The following is a 25910-nucleotide window of genomic DNA, read 5'->3' as shown; positions in this document are numbered from 1 at the left end:
TTAGTAAATTCAACGTACTATATATACAGAGCAATTGATTAAATTGAATTCGTTTGAGCCACTGAAACTACGTTCGATATACTCTTCATATATTGTGACAAAACGTAAATAATGAACGCGACATGTATGTATTTCATATAACATATACTACAATTAAGAGTTCCTAGATAGAAATTTGTATAGTAAATTAATTAAATTCGTATGTTATAGTTTTCTTATTTAGTATAAACACTTAAAAGTCTGCAATTAATTGAATTGCACTTAACTGCGTACTAACATTTGGAATATATAGTAATATGTAAACCCAATCACCATCTACGACATTTTATATTCACTGTATCAGCATATCTAATATATTACGGTACTCCCAAGCGATTAAAAAATATATAAAAGTAAATGTCAAATAACACTCAAGGATAAAAAAAATATTGCAAAAATTAAAGCTGATGGTATCAGCGTTCAATAATGTTATTTAATAGTCGTAATGTTTTATTAATAGAAATTCAATACTAAAATTTCTCAAAATTAAAAAGCATTTCAACTTTACTACACCAGAAATATATCTACACATATGTGTCTAAACTTGCTGAGATTGCTGGTGGGTTATTTAACAGATCACTATGGACTGCGTTATCACCTTAATAAAATAGGTCTGTCCGATGAGAAGGAGTGTCGACTCTGCTTAAAAGCAGACGAGACTACCAGTCACATTCTCTGTAACTGCCCAGCCTTGATCTGGGCAAGGAGAAGGTCACTGGGAGGACAGCTGCTCTCTCCTTCTGACATTAGTAGGTCTTTAACGAACGACATTCTGGCTTTTATTCGAAAGGCAGTATGTCTTCTATTCGGTTTGGGTTAGTTACAGCACAAAAGATCAATCTAGTCGCAGTGTTCTGCTCCGTTGGGAGCTAGTACCCCGTATATTTCTATTCTGTTCTATTCTATTCTATGTATATAAACTTACTAAAATTAATTTACTATTTTAGAATTGCTAATATCTTTAAATAAAAGAAAACATCTACAAACATTAATTTTAATACTCTTTAAACTATAGTGGATCCTATATAGACTACATATATATATAGACTATATAGACTAATACATATGTATTACTTTTCTTCAACCTAGTCTCTCAGTGTTTATTTTTTGTGAATAAATGGCATTTTAAGACACCGACCGCTTTATTAAAAATATATTTTTCCTTCAATAGAGAATGAATTGATTTAGATATGTTCACTTTTTTATCTATCTAACTGAATAGCTATCTAGCAATTTCTATACAAAATAGATTCTCCATTTTTGAGTTATACATTATTATAAGTAAATGATATATTCAATTTGACAAGTTTTTTGTAACAAAGTAAGAGACATATTACAGATCTTATAAACAACACAAATCTAAGGGTATTAGTATCTTTCTCTATTGAGGTGATCATATGTACATATATTTATCTGTTAGTATCTAAACTTATCTCTCAATTTTTTGAGATTGAAAATATAATAAGTAGACGGTATATTCAGCTTATTGAGATGATTATTACAAAGTGAAGAAAACTGGAATCTGTGCAGACCAATTAATTCTTAATCAGCACAAGACAAATTGATTAAGAGAACTCTATTTTTTTTTTTTATGTATGCCGATTTGTTTGTTAGTAAGTAAAGTGGTCTCACAGTTTTAGAGATTAACAAAATTGTGGTTTAGTGGTATTTTAAGCTTGACAAGTCAAGAAAAACTTGGCTCTATCTAGATGACATAAACTCTGTACCAGTTTAAAAAAGGACCGTTATGATTTAAAAAGGGACGACTTTTTGTGTATTTGTCTGTACATCTGCATTTCTATTTGGAAACCTGTTAGTAGGCAAAAGAGTTTCAAGAATTAAAACTTTTTATAAATTCAATTAGTACAAATTAATCTATTTTTATCTATCTATGTATATATATCTATATCTATCTATCTATACTTCTACTTCTAAATTAATAGAAACAGTCATCATTTTTTTGTCACGTACATCTCTTTATTATAATTGTTCTCTTGGGTAATATTCTAATTTCGTTTTATAATATTCTCTGACCTATTTGACAATATCATTTTGAAGTATGCTATCATTAAACTGGTAAAATTCATCAAATTAATGCGAGATCTCATATAAGTTTGATAACTTAACAAAAGCTTTAATAGTTTGGATAGTATGTAATTCATACACATTATAAGTGCCCAGCTTATTGTCTAGAGATCTATCACTTACAATTTGTCATTTGTTACCGTCTCTACAAAATTTTTTAGATGGCAAAAAAAGTGGTGTTTCAAAAGTGATCATCAAAAATTACTTCAATTAGTTTTTTTTTCAAAAAATATTAAAAGTTTTATGACCGTGAAAACATCTTCATACTGAAGGTGATCTACGAGCTAGATCGAAATATTTGTGAAAAATGTGTTTTAGTGAAAAGAATTTTAACAATATATTTCACAAAAATAATTTAATTTAATTTTTAATTAGTAAAATAAATGATCCAAAGCACATTAAAAGTAAATTATATAAAATATTTATATATTATTAGAAAAACACATTTCATTATCACCAAAAAAGGAAACAAATTTACTTTTTGAAAGATCCAATATAACACTTGTATAACAGTTTTGATTTAAAACTAAGATATATTAATTAAAAAATAAATCTGTTTATACCAAAATATATTTCCCTAGCAAGTATTTATAAATAATTTTTTTTGTTTTTGCAAATCGATTGTAAATTGAAACTGCATATAATGTATACATATACCATAGTGTATGTAAACAAATTGGACACGTCATATACGTGATAATGCATATATTATTTTTATTTTTTATTTTTGTACAATAAATTGATTTATATAGTCAAAACGCCCAACAAATTATACTGCATACATATTTCGCTCCTATGATTACTCATTAATTAACTTAATTATTTATTTATTTATTTATTTACGTCATCAAAATAAGAATGTATTGTTGTCAAACAAATTTTTTAAGTATGAAGAATGTAAAATATAATGAATATATGGAAAAAAGTTATAGGCTCCTTAACTTAAATGAAATTCGAATCTGTTTCTTTATCACTTAAGAAGATATTAAAATCTTTATAATAAAAAATATTTAATACCAAATATATACATGTATGCATATAAACTGATAAAAAAATGTTTAAAGAAAACATGAATTCTTATCTTATCGGCTGATTTATGTCAGTAGTATTTAATATAACAACAAGTTTTTTACTATAAACACCTTGAAATAATATAAATCATTACGCATTTCAAGATAAACTGGTGAGAAATATACCAAATTCTAATGAAAATGTATGCTATAAATGTTTAGTGCAGATATTTTTGTTCATTACTCTAAAATAGAAATAAAATGAAAAGGATTAAATCGGTTATTTGTACATGTGTTTATATATATAATTTATTAACTAATTAAAAAAGAAAAAACCTATTTAAATAAATTAAAGAAAATGCACATATAAATATACTCATATTTATAAAAAAAAAAAAAAAGAACAATATGTTTATAAGAAATTTCGATTTACTATATTAAAATAGTTCTGAGTTCACTTTTTATAGTATTATTTATCTTGTTAAAAGCTTATCTGTTAGTTGGCTTTTTATTTTTAATTTATTTTATATAGTTATTATCCGTATAAATACCAACCACGTTTCGAAGTTCATTTGATTTATTTTTTATTCATATTTTCGTATTAAAATTTTAATTTTTTAAAAATAGTTTTCTTATTACAAAATAGTTTAATTATTTAAATTGGAGTCATCATTGAAATTATGTTCTAAAATCTTTAAAGTTACTTACCACACCAACAAAATTAATTTGAAAATATAACGAACAAAATAATTTCCGAAAATCTATTCAGAAAAATGGACATAAGAGTTCTTCATAAGGGAAACATAGATTATAAAAGGACAGACTGTTAGCAAAAAAAGAGTATGCAATCCATATATAGCGTCCGGATCATTATGCGGATTTAACCATAATTTCAAAAAAAAAAAACTTTATTCAGGAAGGAGGATAAAACAGCTTTACTGACTTCTGAAAAGTTCAAAGTAAACACGCTAATCAACCATAAATAAATTAAAGCTTAAATTGCTTTAAATTAATGACATAAAACTATAAACTCAAATGTCATACAAATTATAAAAGATCTAGTTAACGATGGTTCTTTAGTTCGTTATAAGGTTTACATACCATGTACTTATCCTACTGTGACTAGAAGCCAAACAAACTATCGAGGACTCTTGGATTTTAAATCTGAGGTTTAAATAAAACTTAACCTGTTATTACTACAGGTTAGATTCTAAATAGTAAGAGTAAGAATCTAAAACTGAGAATGAAATATAAAGCTGAACAAAAGACCTCAGCAAGTCTTAAGGCATAAGTTGTAGCAAATCTTCAAATTAATAATCAAAATAATAGATTATATACTATCGACTATTTAAAAGTGAATAGTTTTAGGCTCTAAGAACGACCGAGTCTATTTTCCCGAGCCATCCGTTAATATCAAAGGGCAAGTGCTATTCTTCTGAAGCTTCTGTAGGAGCTTCGGAAAAAAAATTTCTAATAATAATAATCAAAAAACTTAACAGCCTAGAAGTTTTTTTAATTATTAGGTAGGAAATATTATGTAATGTGAATCAAATTTGAGCGTTGCTTATATTATTTGTTATCATAATTATTATGTCGGGAATATTATACAAAGCGAATCTATTGAACCTATTGAACCAACTGCGTAACATAAACGACTTTTTTTCATATGTTGTAATGCATATCTTTCCCAAGATGAATGCGTCCACAATTGCAGAAAATGTGTGATGTGAGAAACCAACAATTAAATTTTAAAATATTTTTAACTTAGAAGCTAAGCTAATAGCATATAAGTTTTTTAATTATTTTAAAATATTAACGGAAATTAAATTTATATAACTTATATTGCTACTAATACATATTTTAGAAAAATTTCAAATTTTACAGTTTCTCATTACGTTTTGAAAAAAAGAAAAATGTTAATAAGTTATTTAATTTTCTTAACATATGTTTTTCTAGATAAGTTTATAAATTCACAATCAACGTATTTTGCTTTAGAAAAATGAAATGAATTTTTTATAAATTCAATTACTATAAAGCGTATATTCTCCTCTTCAATAACAGATTTTCTAATAGAGTCTTATTACATATTATTGCTAACCTGAATAATCATATTAAAAGCAGATTTTATGAAACTTATTTTATAAATATTATAATATCAGAAATATTATATCTTTAATAACAGATATTTTTAAATAATTTGTGGAAATATTATAATAATAATAATGAAATTATTACTAATTTATATGATCTCTTCAATAACAGATTTTCTAAAACAGTTGTTTATAATGACGTGAGTAATCAGATTATTGCTAATACGTATAATTACTTTAGGAACAAAGTTCGGTTTGATTAATTAAGGAAAAAATTTGGAGGTCTAATCTGGAAACTTCGTTGGCACCAGTCTTATTTCATACTGTATACCAATATTAATGATGGTTTCATATAAGACACATAAGACTAAAAATGACTACAAATCGAATTATAAAATAATTTCAAAATATGATAATTGATATTTTATAATACATTTAATAAAGAAATATAATCAACCAATATAACCTATGTGTTGAAATTTTCTTAACACATATAAGTTAATAAAATTATATAAAACAAAGACATCACATATATAAATTTTGTTCTGAAGCATAAAATATGTAATTAAATATAAAAAATAATTAGATTAATATAACGATGTATATATTCCTAAAGCAAAAATCAATACTATTTGAGCATATGTTAAACTGCTCATAAGCACAAAGAAGATGAAGATTACCAACTTATTAAAAGCTTATATTACAAAAGAAACCAGGAATTGTTTTGGTGATATATAACATTAGAACACAGATAGAATTTCTGGTAAATATATTTTTTTTTATGTCTTCTTCTAGTATCTCCAACAATATATTTAAATTTTTCAAGTTCGTTACACTTGCAATAAAAAGCCTACCTTTTAGCAATTACCTTCATTGTAGGTTTATATAGTTAACAGATTACAACAGACTTATTAGTAAATTGAGTATTCTGATTTATTATCTATCAGTGATCATTTTTATTTTCAAAAGATTGTGGTAAAACATTATTTCATAAAAAAGGATTTTAATGAAATATGCTAAGTTTATGTGTTTAACCATCTTTGCTTCTATTATCTGTGTGAATCATTTTATATCTTAGTGATTTTTTTGATTTTTTAAAATTTCTTAATCTAAGTTATATACAATACATTTAATTCCGGAAAAAACAATAATTAATTTGACAAAAATCATTGTTATCTTAACTTTCAAAATACGCAGTGTTTATTTTCATCGTATTTAAATCAAGTTAATTTTTTAATACCTATATTTTTAAGAACAATTTTAAATGTATTTAAATATATGTATACATACGTACATATATATAAATTTATAAAATTATAACAAGATTTGTTTTATTAAATATAAAAATGACTTTACTCAATTTATTCTTATTATTGCGAAATCATTAAGAAGTCATTGGAAGTCAGCTTAAATAAAAATATACTAATTCAATTTTAATTGTCATATGTAATTATATTATAATTATTTAATTTTTATAAAAAAAAAATAAATAAATAAATACATAAACGAAATCTTATAGTGACAATGTAAGACACTAAGACTATTCACAAACTGGCAAGAACGTTGTTCAAGGAACTTACCTTCTGCGAGAACATCTTCTACAGTAACTATAACTCGTCCAACGGTAAATACTTTGCCCACAAAACTATTGGTTTCCTTCGAAACGGAGTGATTATGTGAGTTGTCCAATTTTTCATTTTTATCAAATTTAGAAAAAATCTTTTTCATTTTGCTACCGTGGAGCACCAGCAAAATATGAAGCGGCGCAACGCGTTACTTAAAGCGTTAATACGCTTATGTGGGAGGCAATAGAAGGCGTAAATAGTGTAACTCAAATAATTTTTTGTTAATTGAAATTATAAAAACGTTTGTTTATATATTATTTTTATGTGTATTATTATATATTTTAAATTTTGCTTGCATTAGAAATATATCTTTAAATAAATATGGAGATTTGTTTCCTTAAGTGGTGAAAAAGAAAGTTTCGTTTCGATTTTTTCCTCTATTTTGTTAAACTGACTGACTGACTAACATACACTATTAATTTTTCTTTTTGTTATAGGCGAAATTTTCTTTATTTTCAATTATTTTTTTATTTTCAATTAATTTGATTTTTTGCATTAATAATTATTTCATTTATAATAATTATAAATATATATATGAATTTGTATGCATTTGTTGCAAATATGTCGTATTTTACACTTTTTACCGAATTTCATAAAAATTTCCAACAACCAAATCAACAGAGAAAACTACGAAAACTGAGAAAATCACAACATGATAAAAACAACAACACGTACCATGTAGTCGCAAATGCAAAAATTTGGAACAGTGTTGCTGTGTGCAAACATGCATTAAAATGATATGCAAATTAAAGCAATTTTTAAAACTGGAGTAAACAAGAAAGTATGTTACGTTTTTACAGGAATACAAATAAAAAATTTGTGTAAGCAAAAGAAATATTATTTTTTTGATGGTAAATTGAGGGAAATAGTAAATTATGTAGGAATGGCAGCGAATGTTGGTATTTACCAGAATTTCGAGTAGAGTAAATTAGATAAAAATTAGGTAAATTAGGTGTTACCATTATGAATATTTTATTAGATGTTTAACAAATAAATAAATAAATTTAAAAATTTCTAACCAAAAATAATAAAAAAATAAATATTTACATAAGTGCATAAGTACCGCACACGGCCTATATTTAGAATTTTCAAATATTATTTTAAAGCGAAAATAAAAAAAAATATACATATAATGAAATATAGTAGAAAATTTGTATGAATAAAGTAGTATAAGCATATGTACTTATCTCATATGATGAGATAAATTAATAAATTTAAATCTAATATGAAAAATATGGAAAAATTTTTAAGTGAAGTTTAACTTTCTAATGGTGTTGACTAATGTAAATACTATAAGTGGTCGAAATTTGTAAAAAAAAAATCACTTGATATATTTGATATTTACTTATTTAAATATATATATACAAATGAAGTCATATGTTCAAATGAAATTTTTAAAAAGTTTTTAAAATTTAGAATAGTTATTTCTAAGCTCATCCTCATTAGAGGGTAAGGTGGAGATCGTGCTACATCTCATGTGTCAGTGCACTTCTTAGGCTAGGAGAAGATAAAAAATCTTTGGTGCACCTTTTCTTAGCGTCGTTGCTGAGCTGTCATCCTGTAATATAAGGGTACTTAGCCAAATTCATAGAACTGTCAAATTTATTTTTCTTTATCAAATGAAAGAATTGTTACCTTTTTTAGCGTTGGTCCTATATTAATCTCTCAGTCTTTGTACGTACCAACGCTATTCGTGTGATACCACAATGGACCATTATTTTAGGTTAAGTGGGCTTTTGGAAACAAGACCGCCACTTTAACTTACCTTTCCTAACTATTTCTTAAGCTTAACTCAGTAGCGCAAAATAAAGGAAAAAGATAAACTTGCAAATGCCTGGATACTCATTTTTCAATTCAATAATATATATACATAATTCAATAATTTTCTATTAAGCAGTATAATTAAATTATCATAATTGAATTTTTTGCAATTCTTAGTAATAATAAAAATTATCCAATGTTTTACAGAATAACGAGAACATTTTGAGACTTCATACCTCGGTAATTCGTTGCAAATTGCAATTTCACAAAAAACAAATTACATAAAATTGCAACACTTTACGAGTTAATGTGCATATCTGAATATCCCTACTGTTTTACATAGCAACACAAAATATTTGACATATGGTAATTTTACAACACTGGTTACTGTCAGTTTATTGTACATTACGCGCTAATTGGAAATTTTATTAAATTTTGCAAACGGCAGAAGCCGTTTTACATAAATTTAACTGTGTTTAAAATTCCATTCATAATGGAGGAACCGTCTACATTTTTGTTTATACTTAAGAAAATTAAATTGCGAAATAAAAAATGTAAGTATGTATATATTAAATTCAATTTAAGCTAAATTGTATGTTGTGATTTAGCTGCTCCAGAAACTAAAGCAGAATTGGTGTCGCGCTTGGAATACAACTTAAGAACTTTGAAGGAGTTGTTCCATGATGATCTGAAAACAATTTCACACAAATTAGCGGAAGCACTTAACATTAAAGATATTTTATTTGATATTGAAGTTCCACCCGAGGAAGAACAGCAAATAATATATCTTGTTTTTATGATGTACGCATTAGTCAATATCACGAAATTACCTCATTTTTCTTCTGATAAGCCAGAGGATCTTATTTCCGCTGAAAATGTAAATCTTTGCATATTGGCAGTGCAGGATTTAAGCAATCTAGCATTGACTCCAAATATACATAAGTTGCTACGCAGTAAACGTATATTCGGGCACACGGAATTAGGTGCACCACCAAACTTTGTACTGCTACGTTGTTTTGTAGTATTTTTTATAGAAATGTTGCAAATAACATATTTTCATATTGCTAATTCCATGGAAATAGTATTATTGCATTTTATGGCGGCAACTTACACGTTATTATTTGCCTATCACGAAAAAGAAATAATGATGGAGGATGATGAAGTAAAGCGTATTCTTAAAATGCTTAATATTGTTTGGTATAATATATCTAGAGAAAAATGCATGAAAAATACTATTATTATTATGGGTATAAATCAGAAAACACAAATGTTCATACGCAAATATTTGCGATATATGGTGACTTTAGACAATGGTTATGTGACGTTTGTTCATACATTCGAAGCAGCAATACAAGCAGAAGGCAGTGCGGGTAATGTTGATCCAAAGCATGTTATTCAACTTATGGCTAAAATAATTGCGTCATTTACCTCCGTAGCGAAGAAGATAATACCACAAATTATGTCATATGTTAAATTATGTCTAACTACAAGCAGTTTTGATCAAAATTTGAATACGGCGTTACTCACATTACGGAGATTATATGATGAAAATATCCACAACAAATCTTACATTTTAAACGAAATTGATGCCATTCTGCACAAGTTTATAGAGCCAGAGGATTTACTTACTGGATTTATTTTGATGGAAAATAGTGAATTTTCACTTACTATCTCGTTAATATATCATTTATTTTGTTTTTCATCTGTGGAATGCCTGCCAAGCAGTGCATTAGGAGACTATTTGTATATGTTCCTACAAGTATTTCAACAAGCCGCAGAGAAAACTACAGAGAAGAAACAGTTGGCGAACATAATCACACGCTATTTGAATAACCAAACAAATGAAGAATTGATAAATATCATTGAAAAACTCTTTACAAAAACAGATCGTTGGCAGTATAAGCTGCATGAACGCATTTCCATTGTCAATAACACTGTGCTTATTGTCAGCACCGACGATGTGAATATATTGTCTTATATTCCTGCAGTAATTGCCGAAGTATTTAAAGTTGAGACGCATTACACTTTAACATATGATATATTTATGATTCTTTTAAAACTAGTTTTAAGTGACACATTTTATAAGACTGATAATGCTGAAAGCACTAAAGATATAAGTTTGATAGAAACAGAAGACGAGTTAATGAATTACATCGCTTCTAATTATCCCGTGCCCTTTGGAATTTTACATACGCTGAGTGCGTTAATTGAACTTGATTCACTCAAAACACAACTGAAAGCAAATGACGAACGGATGCTCCAAGTTATGACTAACATATTACAGAAATATTCGAAAGACGATCACCCCAACTCCGGCAATTCTCTAACACAAACTCAAATTGTATTTGGTGTCATATCATTATTACATGAAATTTTAAAGAGTTCATCTAAACCACAAAACTGTACTCATCTTTTGTCAGTTTTTGAAAAGTTAGAATCACAAAGTCTACCAATAGATTTGAAACAACGCTTAATTGAAATGAAAAAGATCATAAAATGTGATTACAAGATTGATCACGTTCACGAGGAATTTGAACGAGCACGTAATCTTATCGAACAATCTCAACCATATTTGCAAGCGGAAGGAATGAAAAAATTCGATAATCTTCTAAAAGCCAATAACTATTATACGATAGCAAATGGTCACATCATTATTGTGTTAGCTATTAATATGTTGAAAAACAAGGACTCATATGCTTTTCTTAAGGCTATAAATTTATTCAAAACTTTGGTTGAAAAACTCAGCATCAATGTAATAGAAATCTTGTGCGATCTGTATTTGGAGGAAAAAGACGATATTGATCAACGTCTTGTTGTGGGAGAGGCAATTGTTAAAATCTGTGCAAATTTAGGTGAGATACATTTATATTCAATTACGAAATTATATTATTTTTTTAGAACAGCGATTTAAAATATAAACAGGATCAAGTTTAAGTTTCTTAACTAAATAGAAAATATTGTGATTAAACATTTATTTAAATATTTTTAAGTACTTAAAAGTTTAGCTATATTTGCGAAAAAAATCATTTCTATATATTGTCTGCTATAGTTACTTTTATTATTATAGAGGAAGCCAACAGGAATATGAAGTCAACTACCGAAGCGTTGTCATTTATTTGTATTGCTGATATTGAAATTCACGGCTGCAATGATAATTGGTTCTGGGACGTAATTCCAGCCACTTGTAAAATATATTTAAATGGCTTCAGTGCACTTTATACTAACTACACTCTTGCGTTAGGTACAGAATTATTTTTGTGTATTCAACTTTCTGTGTGAGCGATTTTACCAACTTACTAAGTTTTGATATCATATATAGAATCTATAGCTTTTGTAGTGAGTTTAAAAACAATTCCACGATTTAAATTTGACTGAATTTAATTCCTAACACTTGCAGTCTAAAAATTATAGATTAAGCGATATATAAACCTATTAAATCGATTAAACCAGTAGATGTTTTCAAAAACCGATAATGATAGAAATTTGGCAGTATATCCGAAAGAGCTTCATTTTGATTAAAGATATATTTTTTGGATTTGAATTTGCAAATTACCACTGTTTTATTTAAAGCTATTTTTTGTCATAAGATATAGATTGTAACATTTATAATACGAAATTTTTTTTCTTGCTATAGAACATCCATGATATTTATAAGAATAAAAGATTGCATTTTATTCAAATTTATTCTATTATGTATCTATTTTCTGTTACGAATTTATTTAAATCAAATTATTTTATTTTTAAGGTCCACTTTGCTATAAACATAAGGCGGTTTTAATAAACACTTTCTTCCAAGGAGCACGTTCGCGTCATGATGAATTTCGTATGTCTGCTTATGCAAACTTAAGTCAATTGTGCCGTATACTTTCTTATCAAATAGATCATTTCTTTTATGAGGTAAAATAATTTAAATTAATAATTAAATAGAAATAATAAAGTAAATCATTATATTCTATTTTCAGCTTATAATATTAGTTCAGGACGAACTAAATACTGGTAAATACGTGCCTGCTCAACGTGCAGCAGTTCTAGTGCTCAGTGATATCTTAGAAGGTATGGAGGATGTTTTCCAGTTTGCAGAAAAACTTTCGCCTATGTTTAAAATATTAAAAAGAGTTTCGAACGATAGTAATTATGACAAAGAAGTTCGTAACCATGCAAACAATGGACTAAAGACTTTGGCGAAAAAGTGTGAACAGATTTTTAATGTTGAACAAACATTAGAGAAAAAAATTCAAATATTGAGTTTAGGCGAAAAGAAAGCGACTAAAAGAAATAAACACATTCTCGAATTGAATTAAAAATATTAATCAGAACAGAACTTATTCACCAGTGATATACTTGAAGATGTTTTATTTACATTTTTTATTCTTCTCCGTTTTGCGATATAAATAAAATAATAAAAGCAAAAAAAAAAATTTCAATTATGTAGAATTTGTAAGTAGATTTGATCCGAATGGAACTACTTTAAATAGACCATTTTTTGGATAAAAGCATATCCCGAAAAACTGTTTGGACTTATGGGTAGATAGTAATCACTATACATTGACACTTGAAAGAGTATAATTTCTCTAAAATAAATTAATTTGCTCTAAAATAAAATCCTTCAAATATAAAAATATTGTTAGCTAATCAACAAGGACTGATACTTGAATTCCCCCCATAAATTCTAATTGAATTTTTACGCCAATATGCAATATATTAAACATAAATTATTTAAGTAAAATTATGTTAAATACGAGTATTTTTTAAAAAAATATTTTATACCAACCCAATAACGCCATGTAAGTTAGAAAGTTATATGCCTATTTGTCATGGCCGTTGCTCTCTTCTGATTTTATCCAACATAACGCGACATTCTCAGTTTGGAAATACACCTCTGAACTGATTTATGCACTAGGAAAATATATATAAAAAATAAAATATATATAAAATATATATAAAAAACTAAAAAACATTTATATAATTTTAAATATTTTAAACCCGCTTTATACTACGTTTACATTGAGAGATTAAAAGAACGAGATTAAGTTAATCTGCATTTCTAATTTCCACCGTTTACATTATACATTGAAGATTAATTATGACGTTTCCCTTGTTGTGTTTTGTCTCGTGTGTTTGATAAATTTCTGTAAATAAAGCATTTAATTACAATTTTGTACAAAAAAGTTAAAATATAAATTTAATAAATATTTTTATAACAGTAATTTAACAAGTTTCAGTTACAATTATGTATAAAACTATTATTAAACAAATGTATTAAAAATTTACTCACTTCGACATTTTCAAATTTTTAATGTTTATTTTGATTAGTTTTTAACATTCCTTTTCCAATTCGTAAGATTGTAAAAAGCTACGATATGAAGACATTTGCAGAGTTGCACAGAAAAATAATCATCATTTCGAATGAGATTTAAAATTATTCTCGATCAGAACAAGATTAACTTTTGTATGGAAAATCTGAGATTAAACAACGAGATTAGTACTTTAATATCGATTATTGGTTTAATCTACTTTTAATGCGCATGAATTTCAAACAAAATATTTTGTTTAATTAAATATTCGCATGATAAAGACAAGACGTCGCGCGAATAGTTTTCAACAACTGTAATTACTTGCATATGATTACATGCATTTGATTTGTTCGTACGAATATGCAAGACAAAATTTGCATGCAATATAACCGCAGCCGTATAACCTAAAAGTACGTAAAAAGTATAAAAAAAACTACCTTGCAACCCTTATCATCACTAATCTACTACATGTTTTTCTTAAGTTTATTAGGGTAAATTTTTACGACACTGATAAATAACTTCATTTGAATATAGCGCGTAATTTTGTCGAGATGGAATCATTGAATTTTCAACGTTTGGTCAGAAGCTTGGAGTTTTCAAATGCTGAATGTAAGTGATTTGCTATTATATATAAGAATAAATATAATAATTTTGAAATTCATGTTACATATACTTATTAAAATTATTAATTACCTTTTTAGTTGATAACGAAACGGAGGTCGAATTAGAAAGACGGTTGAAAAAAAACCAAAAATTGCTTCTAACTGTTCTCAATTATGAATGGGAAAATATTCTTACTCTAATTTTTAAAGATTTGGGGATAAAACGTATTGTAGGTAAAAATTTTTCACTTGAAAAAAGTGAACGCACAGAATATTTAATCAATCTTATGTATGTCATAATAAATTTTGTAAAATTACCGCTTTTTGATGGGAATGACACTGATGGTCTTATGAAAGTACATGACTTAATCGCAGCTATTTATGAGTTAAATGATTTAGCACTCTTGCCAAATATTAAGAAATTACTTGGAGAGTTCAAAGATGATGCACCGCCAGATTATAATTTTTTATTCGTAGTCACGCATTTTTTGCGAAAAATATTAGTTATACACGTGTGTCATGTAAACAATTCAATGAAAAAAGTTGTGTTTAATTATACTAGTCTTCTGTTTGGCTTACTGATAGCAAATGATGGAAAACAAATGATCTTAAGCGCCAATGATATAAAATATATTGATGTGTCGATTATGAACATTTGGTGTAAAATTTCTAAAGAGAACTTCATGGATTGCCTTGTAGACTTGTGGCGTAAAAAAAAGTTGTCTGTCACTATTAAAAAAACAATTTCCAAAAAATTGATGGAAGTCCTTATGTTGGAAGGAGGCTATATAAATTTTATTGGCTCATTTCTGGCATACATTGTAGATCTTATTAAAATTAATGGCACATTAATGAAGGATCATATAGATACAATATCTAACGTCACACAGAAGTTTGATACAGAAGATAAAGAGTTTTTTCCTCGAGTGTTTCCATTTATACTAAAATACCTTAAATTTTGTTTGAGTTCCGAAATTTATGATATTAAATTCTACTTAAGTGTAGATATAATTAAAGCATTTATTGAAAGAAGTAGTAAAAATAAGATTTTTATACTTGGACAAATTTATGAAATCGGAAAAAACATGATTGACCTTATAGATGTGAGTGAAACAAAGATGATCACTGAAGAGTTTTCTGCTGATTTAACTTTGTTTAATTATCTCTCTGGATATTTAGTAAATTATATTTCGGAGGATGGTGATTTAAAATACGTTATTATGTTTTTGAGTTTATTTAGTGCAATGAGCGATGAAAATATTGATGATAAAATAAAATTAGCAAATGTAATAACGAAATACTTATATAACCAATCACAACCTAATGTTAACAAAATAATTTTGGCATTGTTAATGAATAAAGATAAGTACCAGTTTCCACATATACTGATGGAAGTGCTTGAAATTGCATCTAATTTTAAGGTCATCTATAATGTATTGATTGGAGTGTTTCACATTTTAAAGAGCGATGAATATCAGAAAATTGTTAAAATGCCAAAAATTAATGTCAACTTCCCTGCAACTTTAGCAGGATGCGTAGAATTTATTTTAAAATTACCACCAATAAAATTGATATTAAATAAAAAATGTAATGAATTTGCAAAAGATATTTTTAATATCTTAGATGATAAATACATCCGCGCCATTTCAAAATTTTCAGTCATAATCCGTGCAATTTTGACCATAATTGGAGAGGCTGTGAAAGTCGCACCAACTGTCCAAACATTTGATATAATTAAAATACGTATGAAGAGATTAAAAACAATGTGTTTAGAGCATGATATTATTAGACTCATTGAATCTATAATGTATATGATTGACAAAAAGGATCAATTTATTGGTTCCGAAGATGTTAAATTGTTGGAAGAGCTTCTGGAGGGCAATGTAGTAGATTTAAAGTCAAAAAATCTAATATATGTTAAATACGTTTTGGAAGATAAAATTATGACTGCAGCACCTTTTGAAAAGGAATTAGTTTTTATAGCATTCTCATCCAATAAAAGTTTTGATTTGCGCACGGTATCATATGCAGTAGAGTTGTTGGTTACACTCGACAAATTAGCACTTATTAATTCAATTTATTTTGTATGCAAACATTACAAGTTGGATTATAACCCGATTGTGGGAAACATATTAGTAAAACTTTGTGAGCAAATGGGTAAGTTGAATTGAAAAAAATATTTTAATAAATTGTATATAACTTTAGAAAGTGTATGGTATAAATAAAAATTAAGATATTAAGTCTGTTCCACGAGTTACTCGTAGTAAGTTTGAGTAACACTGTGTATGCGTGTATACACAAGTGCGTCCCATTATTAAATTTTCGAGTAAATAAGAGCATCTGAGATAGCGTAACATCCCTGTCGAAATTTGAAAATGCTACACAGACTTTACTCGTACATTTTATTTCAAGTAAAATTTGTGTTGATGTGTGAATCATTTGTTTTGGTTTGAATGTAAATTTTTCTCACCAGACTTTATACAAAGCTGTTCCATGAAAAACCGTGTAAAGAGCGTAATTTGGAACTTTATTTATGTTACGCTCTTAGTTTGTTTTTAACTTGTGTTTTACTTGAATTTTTCTACGAGTATCACGTGGAACAGACCTATTGAGTGACAATGAGCTTGACAATAATAGCTTTACTATAATGGAAACATGACTCCACAAAATATATAACTGTATACTGAATAGTAACATGTATTTAATAGCTCTCGTATTTAATTTATATATGAAAACATTTGGTCAACCTACGCGTATGAGTACTATTTGTTGCGTAAAGTGGCATCATTGCAAGTGTTGACTGAGCCTTAAAGAAAACAGCTGATTGTCGCTGCAATATACCGTTTTTATACCTTATAAAAAAATCGAAATGCTTTAGCTTTTTGGTAATAATATTTTATTTCAATCTTTGTATGTTTTTTTTAAAATATAGCGCAAAATGCATTTAAGGCTATGTTTATATAACTACTTTAGTAAGATTTCCCATTTTAAGTTTCTATGTTGACTTATCGCCTCGATTTTAGTAAGATAGTCTTGGTTTTTAATATTGTATGTTGTTCTCCAATTTTTAAAATAAAAATTTTAGAGATATTAAATAATTTGTATTTTATATTTATATATATTTTATTCATATTATCATATATTTCATATATTTTATTTGATCCAATTCAGCTTAATGCTATTATCGTGCGTATTGTCAATATGCTATATTGTGTGTTTCATTTGTTAAGTCAGTTCACATAGCACTGACTTAAGAGTAATCGGATTTACGCAAACGAGCTTACGAGAAAGTTGTTATCACAATTTTTGTTGCAGTGTTTCCACCAAGTATGCAGAACCAAGTAGTTCTCTTCCAAATATAGTACAACGGCACAGATAATAATAATAATAGCAATATCCAGTAAATACAATACTTTTTACCACTAAATATAGTTTTAAAACCTATACCTATAAAATTTTAAGATATTTAATATATATATATATGTAAATAAAAGAAATAAATGGTAAACGTATTATCTCATTATTTTTTTTTAGGTTCACTTTGCTATAAAGAACGGACTTTTATTCTTGATACCTTCCTTGATGTTTTAAAACCTTCTAATGAAATCAATCGCGTCCAAAGTTATTATTTTCTCGGACGCATATACCCTATAATCACGTATATAATAGATGATTATTATCATAAGGTAATGTATATAAATTATTTCTTTTTTAAATTCATATTTAAGTATTTATTTTTCTTGCTTCTTTTAGTTTTTAGCAATCATTATTAAAGATGTATATGACGATGTTATAGATGGCAGAGTTAAATGTGCAGCCCTTGAAACTCTCAGTAAAATGTTATACGCAGTACAACACATGCCACATTCCAATGAAGATATTATGCCAGTAATCGAGTTGGTTACTGGAACACTTTTAACCAAAGTTGATGAATTCATTGAACTTGGCAATATATGCAACAACATTTTACACAAAAATACCAATGAAGTTATGGACAGTTTTGCTAAATACAATAAGAAAAAGTAATCAACTTAAAGATAAAGTATTAGATGGTCAAATAATCATTTGATCAATTTTAAATTCTGCAACTATTTCTTTTAATAATATATCAATTTTATCAATTTTGATCAATTTTAAATTCTGCAACTATTTCTTTTAATAATATATATAATTTAAAAACTCATGGGCGGTTCACCATGAGTAAAATTAATCCATTCTTGGTGATTATATAACATAAAACTACATTGTTTAAATTAACTTTGGATAAATATAATTACAAATTTTTTACGTATAAAATTTTGAATACAACTTAATAATCCATTATAAAGCAAATATGTTTCAAATTCAAACATTTATATATATATACATATAAAAAAATTTTCATAATATTTAAAAGATTCTTTAAATTAAAAAAAAAAATATTTTTTAAATAACATAATAATAATAATTATTTAAAAATAAAAACAAAATCACAGAGAACAAACAGATCACTCAAGAGTAAAACTAAATAAATCCATTATAAATTAAAAATATATTATGAATACATAAATAAAATTTAAAAATATTTAAATTACATTAAAGAATTCGTAGAATTCAAAGTAAAATTAAATTAATCCATTATAATATAAAAATATAAAATTTAAAAATATTCATAATATTTAATAATTTCTTTTAATAGCATAATAATTTATAATAAATCACTCAAGTGTAAAACTTAATAAATCCATTATAAAATAAAAATGTATTATGAATACATAAATAAAATTTAAAAATATTTAAATTACATTAAAGAATTCGTGGAATTCAAAGTAAAATTAAATTAATCCATTAGAATATAAAAATATAAAATTTAAAAATATTCATAATAATTAATAATTTCTTTTAATAGCATAATAATTTATAATAAATCACTCAAGTGTAAAACTTAATAAATTCCTTATAAAATAAAAATGTATTATGAATACATAAATAAAATTTAAAAAATATTTAAATTATATTTAAGAATTCATGAAATTCAAAGTAAATTTAATTTTACTACCATTGTATAAGTATATACACAATAGCAATTTTTACAAATCGTATGAGTCATGTGCCTAAAGATATTATTTTATACTATATAATCGAACCTTTTTTTGTATTCGATATCCTTTTTGGTTTAGAAGTATTTTTTTTCCTTTGTTTTGAACAAAGAAAATTTTTTTTTGGTCGTAACACCGATTTATCCTTTTCAATAGCCTCTTTTTGACTCAGTAAGTGTTTTAGAAGAATTAGCCTTTTGACTGATAAAACGCTTATCTTTAATAAGCACATGCATTTTTCCGAAAAGGTTATAATTTACCAATGCTTATAATAACCAATCAATGACTTCTCTACATACCTATTTAAAAAGCCCTGCTTACTTTCGAAAATATCTCATATATTCGGGCCTTTATCTATTGTGTAATCTGAGGATTTAATTTTAAGATATTTACCTAACATTTTTACTTTGTAAATATATTATTTTGAAAACAGTGCCAAAACACATGTATGTTTATCATTTTAGCAAATATGTTACATTTGGGATTTCATTAATTTTACATCAATTATCTTACAGAATGTTTATACTATCGCATTTAACTTGAAAATTTTGTTGTTGCCACTTTGTACTGTTATTATGTTACCGTAGTTGTTTTTCTACTAGCCCGTAGAGATCTATAAGGCACATAACATTAATGGGATTACAAAGATTTGTAATTATTACAGGTTAGTACATGATTGCGTAAAGAAAGGGGAGGGGATTGTAGGATTGGATTCAGAAACAATAATGGATTATGAATGAATAGGATTTCAATTGAATATAATCTAAGTTAAGGCTACTCGGCAGACGAGCTCATTACTTGAGATTGATTTTATCCCTTAAATAGTTTTTTGAAAAATGCTTTTTTGATAAAAATAAAATGTTTTTATTTATTTAAGTTTAATTTCAGCAAATATGTTTTTGGTTTTTAAAGTTTTAGTTTACAATTGTAAATATTTATCAACATTATAATTTTATTATTATTCCAAAACATTGTATTTTTTGGAAGCCTTTGAAACCTTAATTATATTATTCGAAAGTTTGGTATCACGTTTTTTTAGTTATATCCGAATAATATTTTGGAATACTAATAAAAATAAGTTAGATACAAAATAACAAAAATCAAACATGAAAGTCAAAGTCTTTGGCGATAGAAAATAAAACAAAAACTGAATTAAAAACAATTTAACAAACACACAACTACATATTAACAATATATGTAAGCGTGCAGACAAAATCAAAGAACAAATTATTTTAACAAAATTTAACATTAAAATTAACTAATTAAACAGTACGAATTAAACTAAAATAACACATTAAAGGAGGCACTCGTGAAATACATTTGCAAAAAAAAAAACAAAAAATATTACAAATAATTTTTTTATACAAAAGTAGAAAATAGAAAATTACAAACACTAAAGCTGTGTCCACACCAACACATTAAACGCGTTTATATTCGCTTAAAGTGTTTTAATGAAATGTGATGTTCACACCGACTAAACTAGTTCAAAAATCGGTTATTGCGTATACATTGAGATCGAAAAGATAGCAATGCAAATATGCAACTTTTAAAATAAGAACTCAGAAAATACATTCACAACATATAAAAAGGAGTGTGCATTAATTACGAAAAGAAAAATTCTATACAAATTAAAAAACATATTGCACGATATTATAATAATGCGTTTCGAAACTAGTTTCCCTCATTAAAACAAATGAAACTAGTTTGATGCGTCGGTGTAGAGAGAGTCTAAAGCCAAACTCTAATTAAACTTTGCCAATTTTAAATTCTACTTCAACAGTATCGGCCACCATTTTTGCAATAGCCAAGCTGCTTGTGGCACCTGGAGAAGGCGCATTGCGGCAGTGTAGAACTTGCTTAGCTAAGGCTCCCGAACCAACACCACGATCAAATACGAAATCATCGACTAAGTTTCCATCCATATCCATGGCTTGTGCTCGAACACCAGCTGGCCCACGACTAACATCGTATTCTGTAATTTCTGGTATATATCGTTGTAAGGCTTTCATTTGCAACGGTATAAATGCGGACTTAGACATTTCACCTAAACCAAATGATATATACTTAGAAGCCATTTTAACGAAACCTGGATAACGTAGAGCATCAAAAAGTTCAACAGGATTGACATCGCTCCATCTATCAAATATAAATTAAGATTAATAATTATATACCATATTGCTCTAATTTAATATAAAATAAAAAGGCCCAAATTTAAAATTATATTATTCCTTAAAACCTCTGCAGATAATTTTTGCTTACCATTGAGTAAAATTATACTTTACTTACTTATATCCCTCACGTTTAAATGCGAGCACAGCATTTGGTCCTAACCAAACACTTCCATCCATGCGTGGTGTAAAATGTACACCTAAGAAGGGAAAACGTGGATCTGGTACCGGATATATATTTCCACGTACCATATGGCATTTCTCTGGCGCTAACAGCAGATATTCACCACGGAAGGGCACGATACGTGGTGCACGCGGGCAACCAGTTTTTTCTGCTAGTAAATCAGATTGAAGACCACCGCAGGTAAGAACATTACGTGTACGTATCTTTTGATGTGGTTTGTTTCCTAATATCGTGACAGGATAATCGGAAGCATTACCATCTTTAGTTTCAGTGAACTTGTCAACCTAAGTGTACAAAAAACAAACCAAAAAATTGTGTCATCACATAAACTATAGATAGGTACACATTAATAAAAAAGATAGTAGAAACTTGATTGACAAGTAATTCTATTAAAATGAAGAAATATACCATATATTTAGCAGCTTCGCTTCTGCTACTACTACATATTAACATTTAATAAAAGCGCGAATATATATTGTATGTTATATATTCTGCAATATTAATTAATGTCTGAGAAAAAGTTTATAAATTTATTTTAATTGATTTGCTTTGTATATACTAATAACTGCAGACACTTTTTTTACTTTAAACCAGTTCTGTATATCACTTGTGGAGAAATTTACTTCGAGAGATGAATGTGCAAAATATAAATGAAGATTTTTTCGTCTGAAAAAAACTTGTTACAAAATAAGTAACAATAATAAAAATCGGAGGAGAGGGGAGTGGAATAAGTTTCATAGAATCGCATTAACGACAAGTAAGACAGTTATTGTTCTTCAGCGAACCTGACCATTTAGCGATTCTTAATGCTGCCACATTCATCTTCTTAATGCTTAATTTGCAAAATATAGGGCTATTGTGGTTGCAAGAGAGACCCATAACTCCACGACGGACAAAGTGGAACCATGAGCCTGCGAAATATACTTTAAATATACTTAGTTGTTGTTGTAACATCTGAAGATACTATCAACCGCCACAATACATAAAGAGCATCCAACTATAATAGATAACATGATGAATATATAGGATAGTTAAGTTACATGGGAAAATTAGTAGCAAGATAAGATATAGGTGTGGATCCTATAGTTGGGGTCCTATTTAAAAATAACCTAGGTTTAGCTGAAAGAATTGGACCAGTTAGTTGGAACGGACTTATAGATTAATGGAGCTAAAGTTAATGTATGAATAGGAATATACATAAACAGATTGGTGTCGTCATAAAAAGTAGAGCTGCAGTTAAGCCTCACATTGGGAATATAGGTGCTTATACATGATTTATAACTGTTTAGTACATCGCTTTACACTGAACTTATTCGGAGAAATACAAACCAACACGTACATATCCGCTATTTCATATCTCGTTCAGCTTTGAGCTGATTTGCCTATAATAACGAACAAGTACATAGGAGATGTAACCTACTATGTGGGATGTAAAAACGCGATCATGTATCTACGTTTCAATAATAACAAATGAAAGACTTTATTTACTTAATTAATTTTTGGTTTTATATGAACAAACAAACAATGTTTACGACGAATGCTTGCCATACACAAAAGTTTACTCATCAAGGAATATTTTAAAAGGTTTAAGTGCTGTTATGTCAAGTAGATGCTAATGTTTGTATTAAATACATAAAAGATTATTATCGCCTCTTTGTATGAGCTAAAGAGAAAATGATGTTTAATCAATAACAAAGTGATAAGAAGGCGATTAGCAGCGTTTGAGAAACAACAACAAAAGTAAAAAAAACTATATTTAATAAATTAAAAAAAATTGGTGGCATAACAATAAAGACAAATTTTAGAAAATATTGACAAAAATATTTTCCTAACTCGAAACTAATAGAAATGAAAAGAAATCATTGAAAATTTCATATGGTATTTGTATAGTGTAGTCATGCATAGGAATTGCTAAATCAATTATATAGACGTTAATCAATAAAGAAGTAGTTGATGAAGCTTACATGTTAGTTACTTTGATTTCGTTACCTTAAAATTTAAATATATATCTCCGGAGGCGTCCTTAAAGTCTTTCGCATAGTATTCAGTAACAAGTGCCCAATCTACAATACCTGTATGTGGACTCCATAGTGCCTTAACACCACGGCAAAATGGTTCAATTTCGGAAATCTTCGGACCATCAATCATTTGTAAATCCGGTACTTCATTTTTCATACCACGCTCATGTAGATCATTCAGACGTTGAACTTCAAGTTCATCAGTCGCTACTATAAGTTTGCCACATTTTTTATACGGTATTTTTTTTTCGTCACAATATTTATATGCCAAATGTAAGCCTTCCACGCACAGACGCGCTTTTAAAGTACCCGGTTTATAATAAATGCCAGCATGTATAACACCAGAATTATGTCCACTCTGATGCGTCGCTAACTTCGGCTCTTTTTCTAGTATCGCAATTTTTAGCGTGGGATGTCGTAGTAATATTTGTCTTGCTGAAGCTACACCTACTATTCCTCCGCCTACAACAACCAAATCATAATCTCTGTAATAAAAATCATAATTAATGTAAGTTACTTAAAGATTTATTCTAATTACTTTTGTGCATTTATATGCTGCCACCTGCTGAGTTGTGCTGGACATACTACTGCTGCTCCATTTAGAAATTGCTTCCTTAACGGTGATTTAATTTGTTTTAACAATTGAGCCATTTTTATAATATATATTTTTTGCTTTCACTTTTAGTCTAGCAGCGCTTTTGACTGTGCTTTCCCTTCTTTGACCTTGATTCGTTCTTAACGCACAAAAGAAAAAAATCAAATTATCAAAACTATATTAAAGTTAAGACCGCCGCACATTGACATAATAAGAAAAAAATTTTAATAGCCACAAATCAAATATGAATAAAATGGAAAACAGCTGATTCAAAGATGATAACCGCATTTGAGAACATGATAACATAAGAAGCAGCGAGAGAAATTAATTGTATTTACACATCATTGTACATATGTAAAGAGAAAGTGCGTGTATTATACTGTAATAAATTTTGTTTTTTTTTATTTATTATATAGATGTTTAAATAACACAAAATGCTAACCATAGGTTGAAAGACCATCAATGTCCAAGCGTTAAACTTTAAGCGTTTTTTGCGGTGCATTTTGAATAATGCATAAATTATTCAATTAAAAACAATAAAACTATTTTAACAGAACCAATCTTAATGGAGAACAATTAACCTAAAATAGTATTATTCACTATTATTCCTGTCTCTTAATTTATGCAAAATTATACCAAATTTGCATTTTAAAAACATTAAAAATCTGCAAAAAAAACAACCATTGTTAATTCACAATAACAAAAAAAATTTATTGATAGCAAGAAATTTTGGTTTGAAGCAAAGACAATCTTAAAAAAAATATTCTTTGGTTCTGATTTTACAGGTTATATTTCATTAGGCAAATATATTGTTTAATTTTAGTTTTAAATAAAAAATTATAAATATCACAGATTTATATACAAACATTTATATATTAATTTTAAGTTATTAATTTTTTGAAATGTTTTTCACCCATAAAAATAAGCAATTTCATATACAATAAAAATGATTTATTTATACAAGAAATTACTAGTTTAATTACATTCTTATCGTATTAACCTAAAACCATATCACCGGGCTCGTTTCGCTGCTTATGAGATATTATTTTATGATATTAATTTATTATCAAACCGATAACATTTTTGGTGAGATAAAAGAAAATCAAACTTCTAGGCATATACCATTAATAATTTTTAAAAATTTCAACGATGGAATATATAATTAAAATCAATATGATTAAAACAGCAAGTTTCTGGCCTATAGGCGTTAAGCGAGACATTGGCGTCACTGTTGCAATTTGTCAAATATTATGCTTTGGCAAATAGCAAATCCTACATATGGCCACATAATGCAAGTGAATTACATTTTGTAATTAATATAAAATTGAAAATTAAAATGAATTAAAGGTAATGTTAAGAAT

The 25910-nt window shown here is 27.2% G+C and overlaps 4 protein-coding genes across 5 annotated transcripts in view; 2 read left to right on the top strand and 2 right to left on the bottom strand.

Moving 5' to 3' along the window:
* The window catches only part of LOC119687017 (serine-rich adhesin for platelets), a 64245-nt gene extending 57118 nt beyond the window's left edge, over positions 1 to 7127 (bottom strand). Inside the window, exon 1 of the mRNA XM_038101163.1 lies at positions 6805 to 7127. Within this exon, the coding sequence (XP_037957091.1) occupies positions 6805 to 6952 (148 nt within the window). The 5' untranslated portion in view covers positions 6953 to 7127. The remainder of the gene's footprint in view (positions 1 to 6804) is intronic.
* A 1802-nt stretch (positions 7128 to 8929) lies between these two features.
* On the top strand, positions 8930 to 12989 carry LOC119687955 (transport and Golgi organization protein 6). Its single transcript, XM_038102519.1, has 4 exons — positions 8930 to 9164; positions 9219 to 11462; positions 12356 to 12507; positions 12573 to 12989. Exons 1-4 carry the CDS (start codon positions 9104 to 9106, stop codon positions 12909 to 12911), a joined length of 2796 nt encoding a protein of 931 aa, XP_037958447.1. The 5' UTR covers positions 8930 to 9103; the 3' UTR covers positions 12912 to 12989.
* Positions 12990 to 14401: 1412 nt separating this feature from the next.
* On the top strand, positions 14402 to 18587 carry LOC119662401. The gene is made up of 4 exons (XM_038072006.1): positions 14402 to 14513; positions 14606 to 16663; positions 18041 to 18192; positions 18260 to 18587. Exons 1-4 carry the CDS (start codon positions 14456 to 14458, stop codon positions 18530 to 18532), a joined length of 2541 nt encoding a protein of 846 aa, XP_037927934.1. The 5' UTR covers positions 14402 to 14455; the 3' UTR covers positions 18533 to 18587.
* Positions 18588 to 20521: 1934 nt separating this feature from the next.
* Positions 20522 to 25153, bottom strand: LOC119689096 (L-2-hydroxyglutarate dehydrogenase, mitochondrial). Of its 2 annotated transcripts, none has more exons than XM_038103834.1 (5): positions 24992 to 25153; positions 24493 to 24928; positions 23926 to 24439; positions 21871 to 22220; positions 20522 to 21720 (listed from the first exon to the last, which is right to left on the bottom strand). In XM_038103834.1, the coding sequence occupies exons 2-5, from the start codon at positions 24603 to 24605 to the stop codon at positions 21330 to 21332; spliced, it is 1368 nt and encodes a 455-aa protein (XP_037959762.1). In that variant the 5' UTR covers positions 24606 to 24928; positions 24992 to 25153; the 3' UTR covers positions 20522 to 21329. The 2 variants fall into 2 exon arrangements, with proteins under 2 accessions (XP_037959762.1, XP_037959763.1); XM_038103835.1 differs by having other exon boundaries at positions 24493 to 24688.
* Between the last annotated feature and the right edge of the window lie 757 nt (positions 25154 to 25910).

Source organism: Teleopsis dalmanni, chromosome X (assembly GCF_002237135.1).
Source record: "Teleopsis dalmanni isolate 2A chromosome X, ASM223713v2, whole genome shotgun sequence".
Taxonomy (NCBI): Eukaryota; Metazoa; Arthropoda; class Insecta; order Diptera; family Diopsidae; genus Teleopsis; species Teleopsis dalmanni.
The sequence above is the reverse complement of the archived record's forward strand: the minus strand, read 5'-3'. Positions and strand labels throughout refer to the sequence as shown.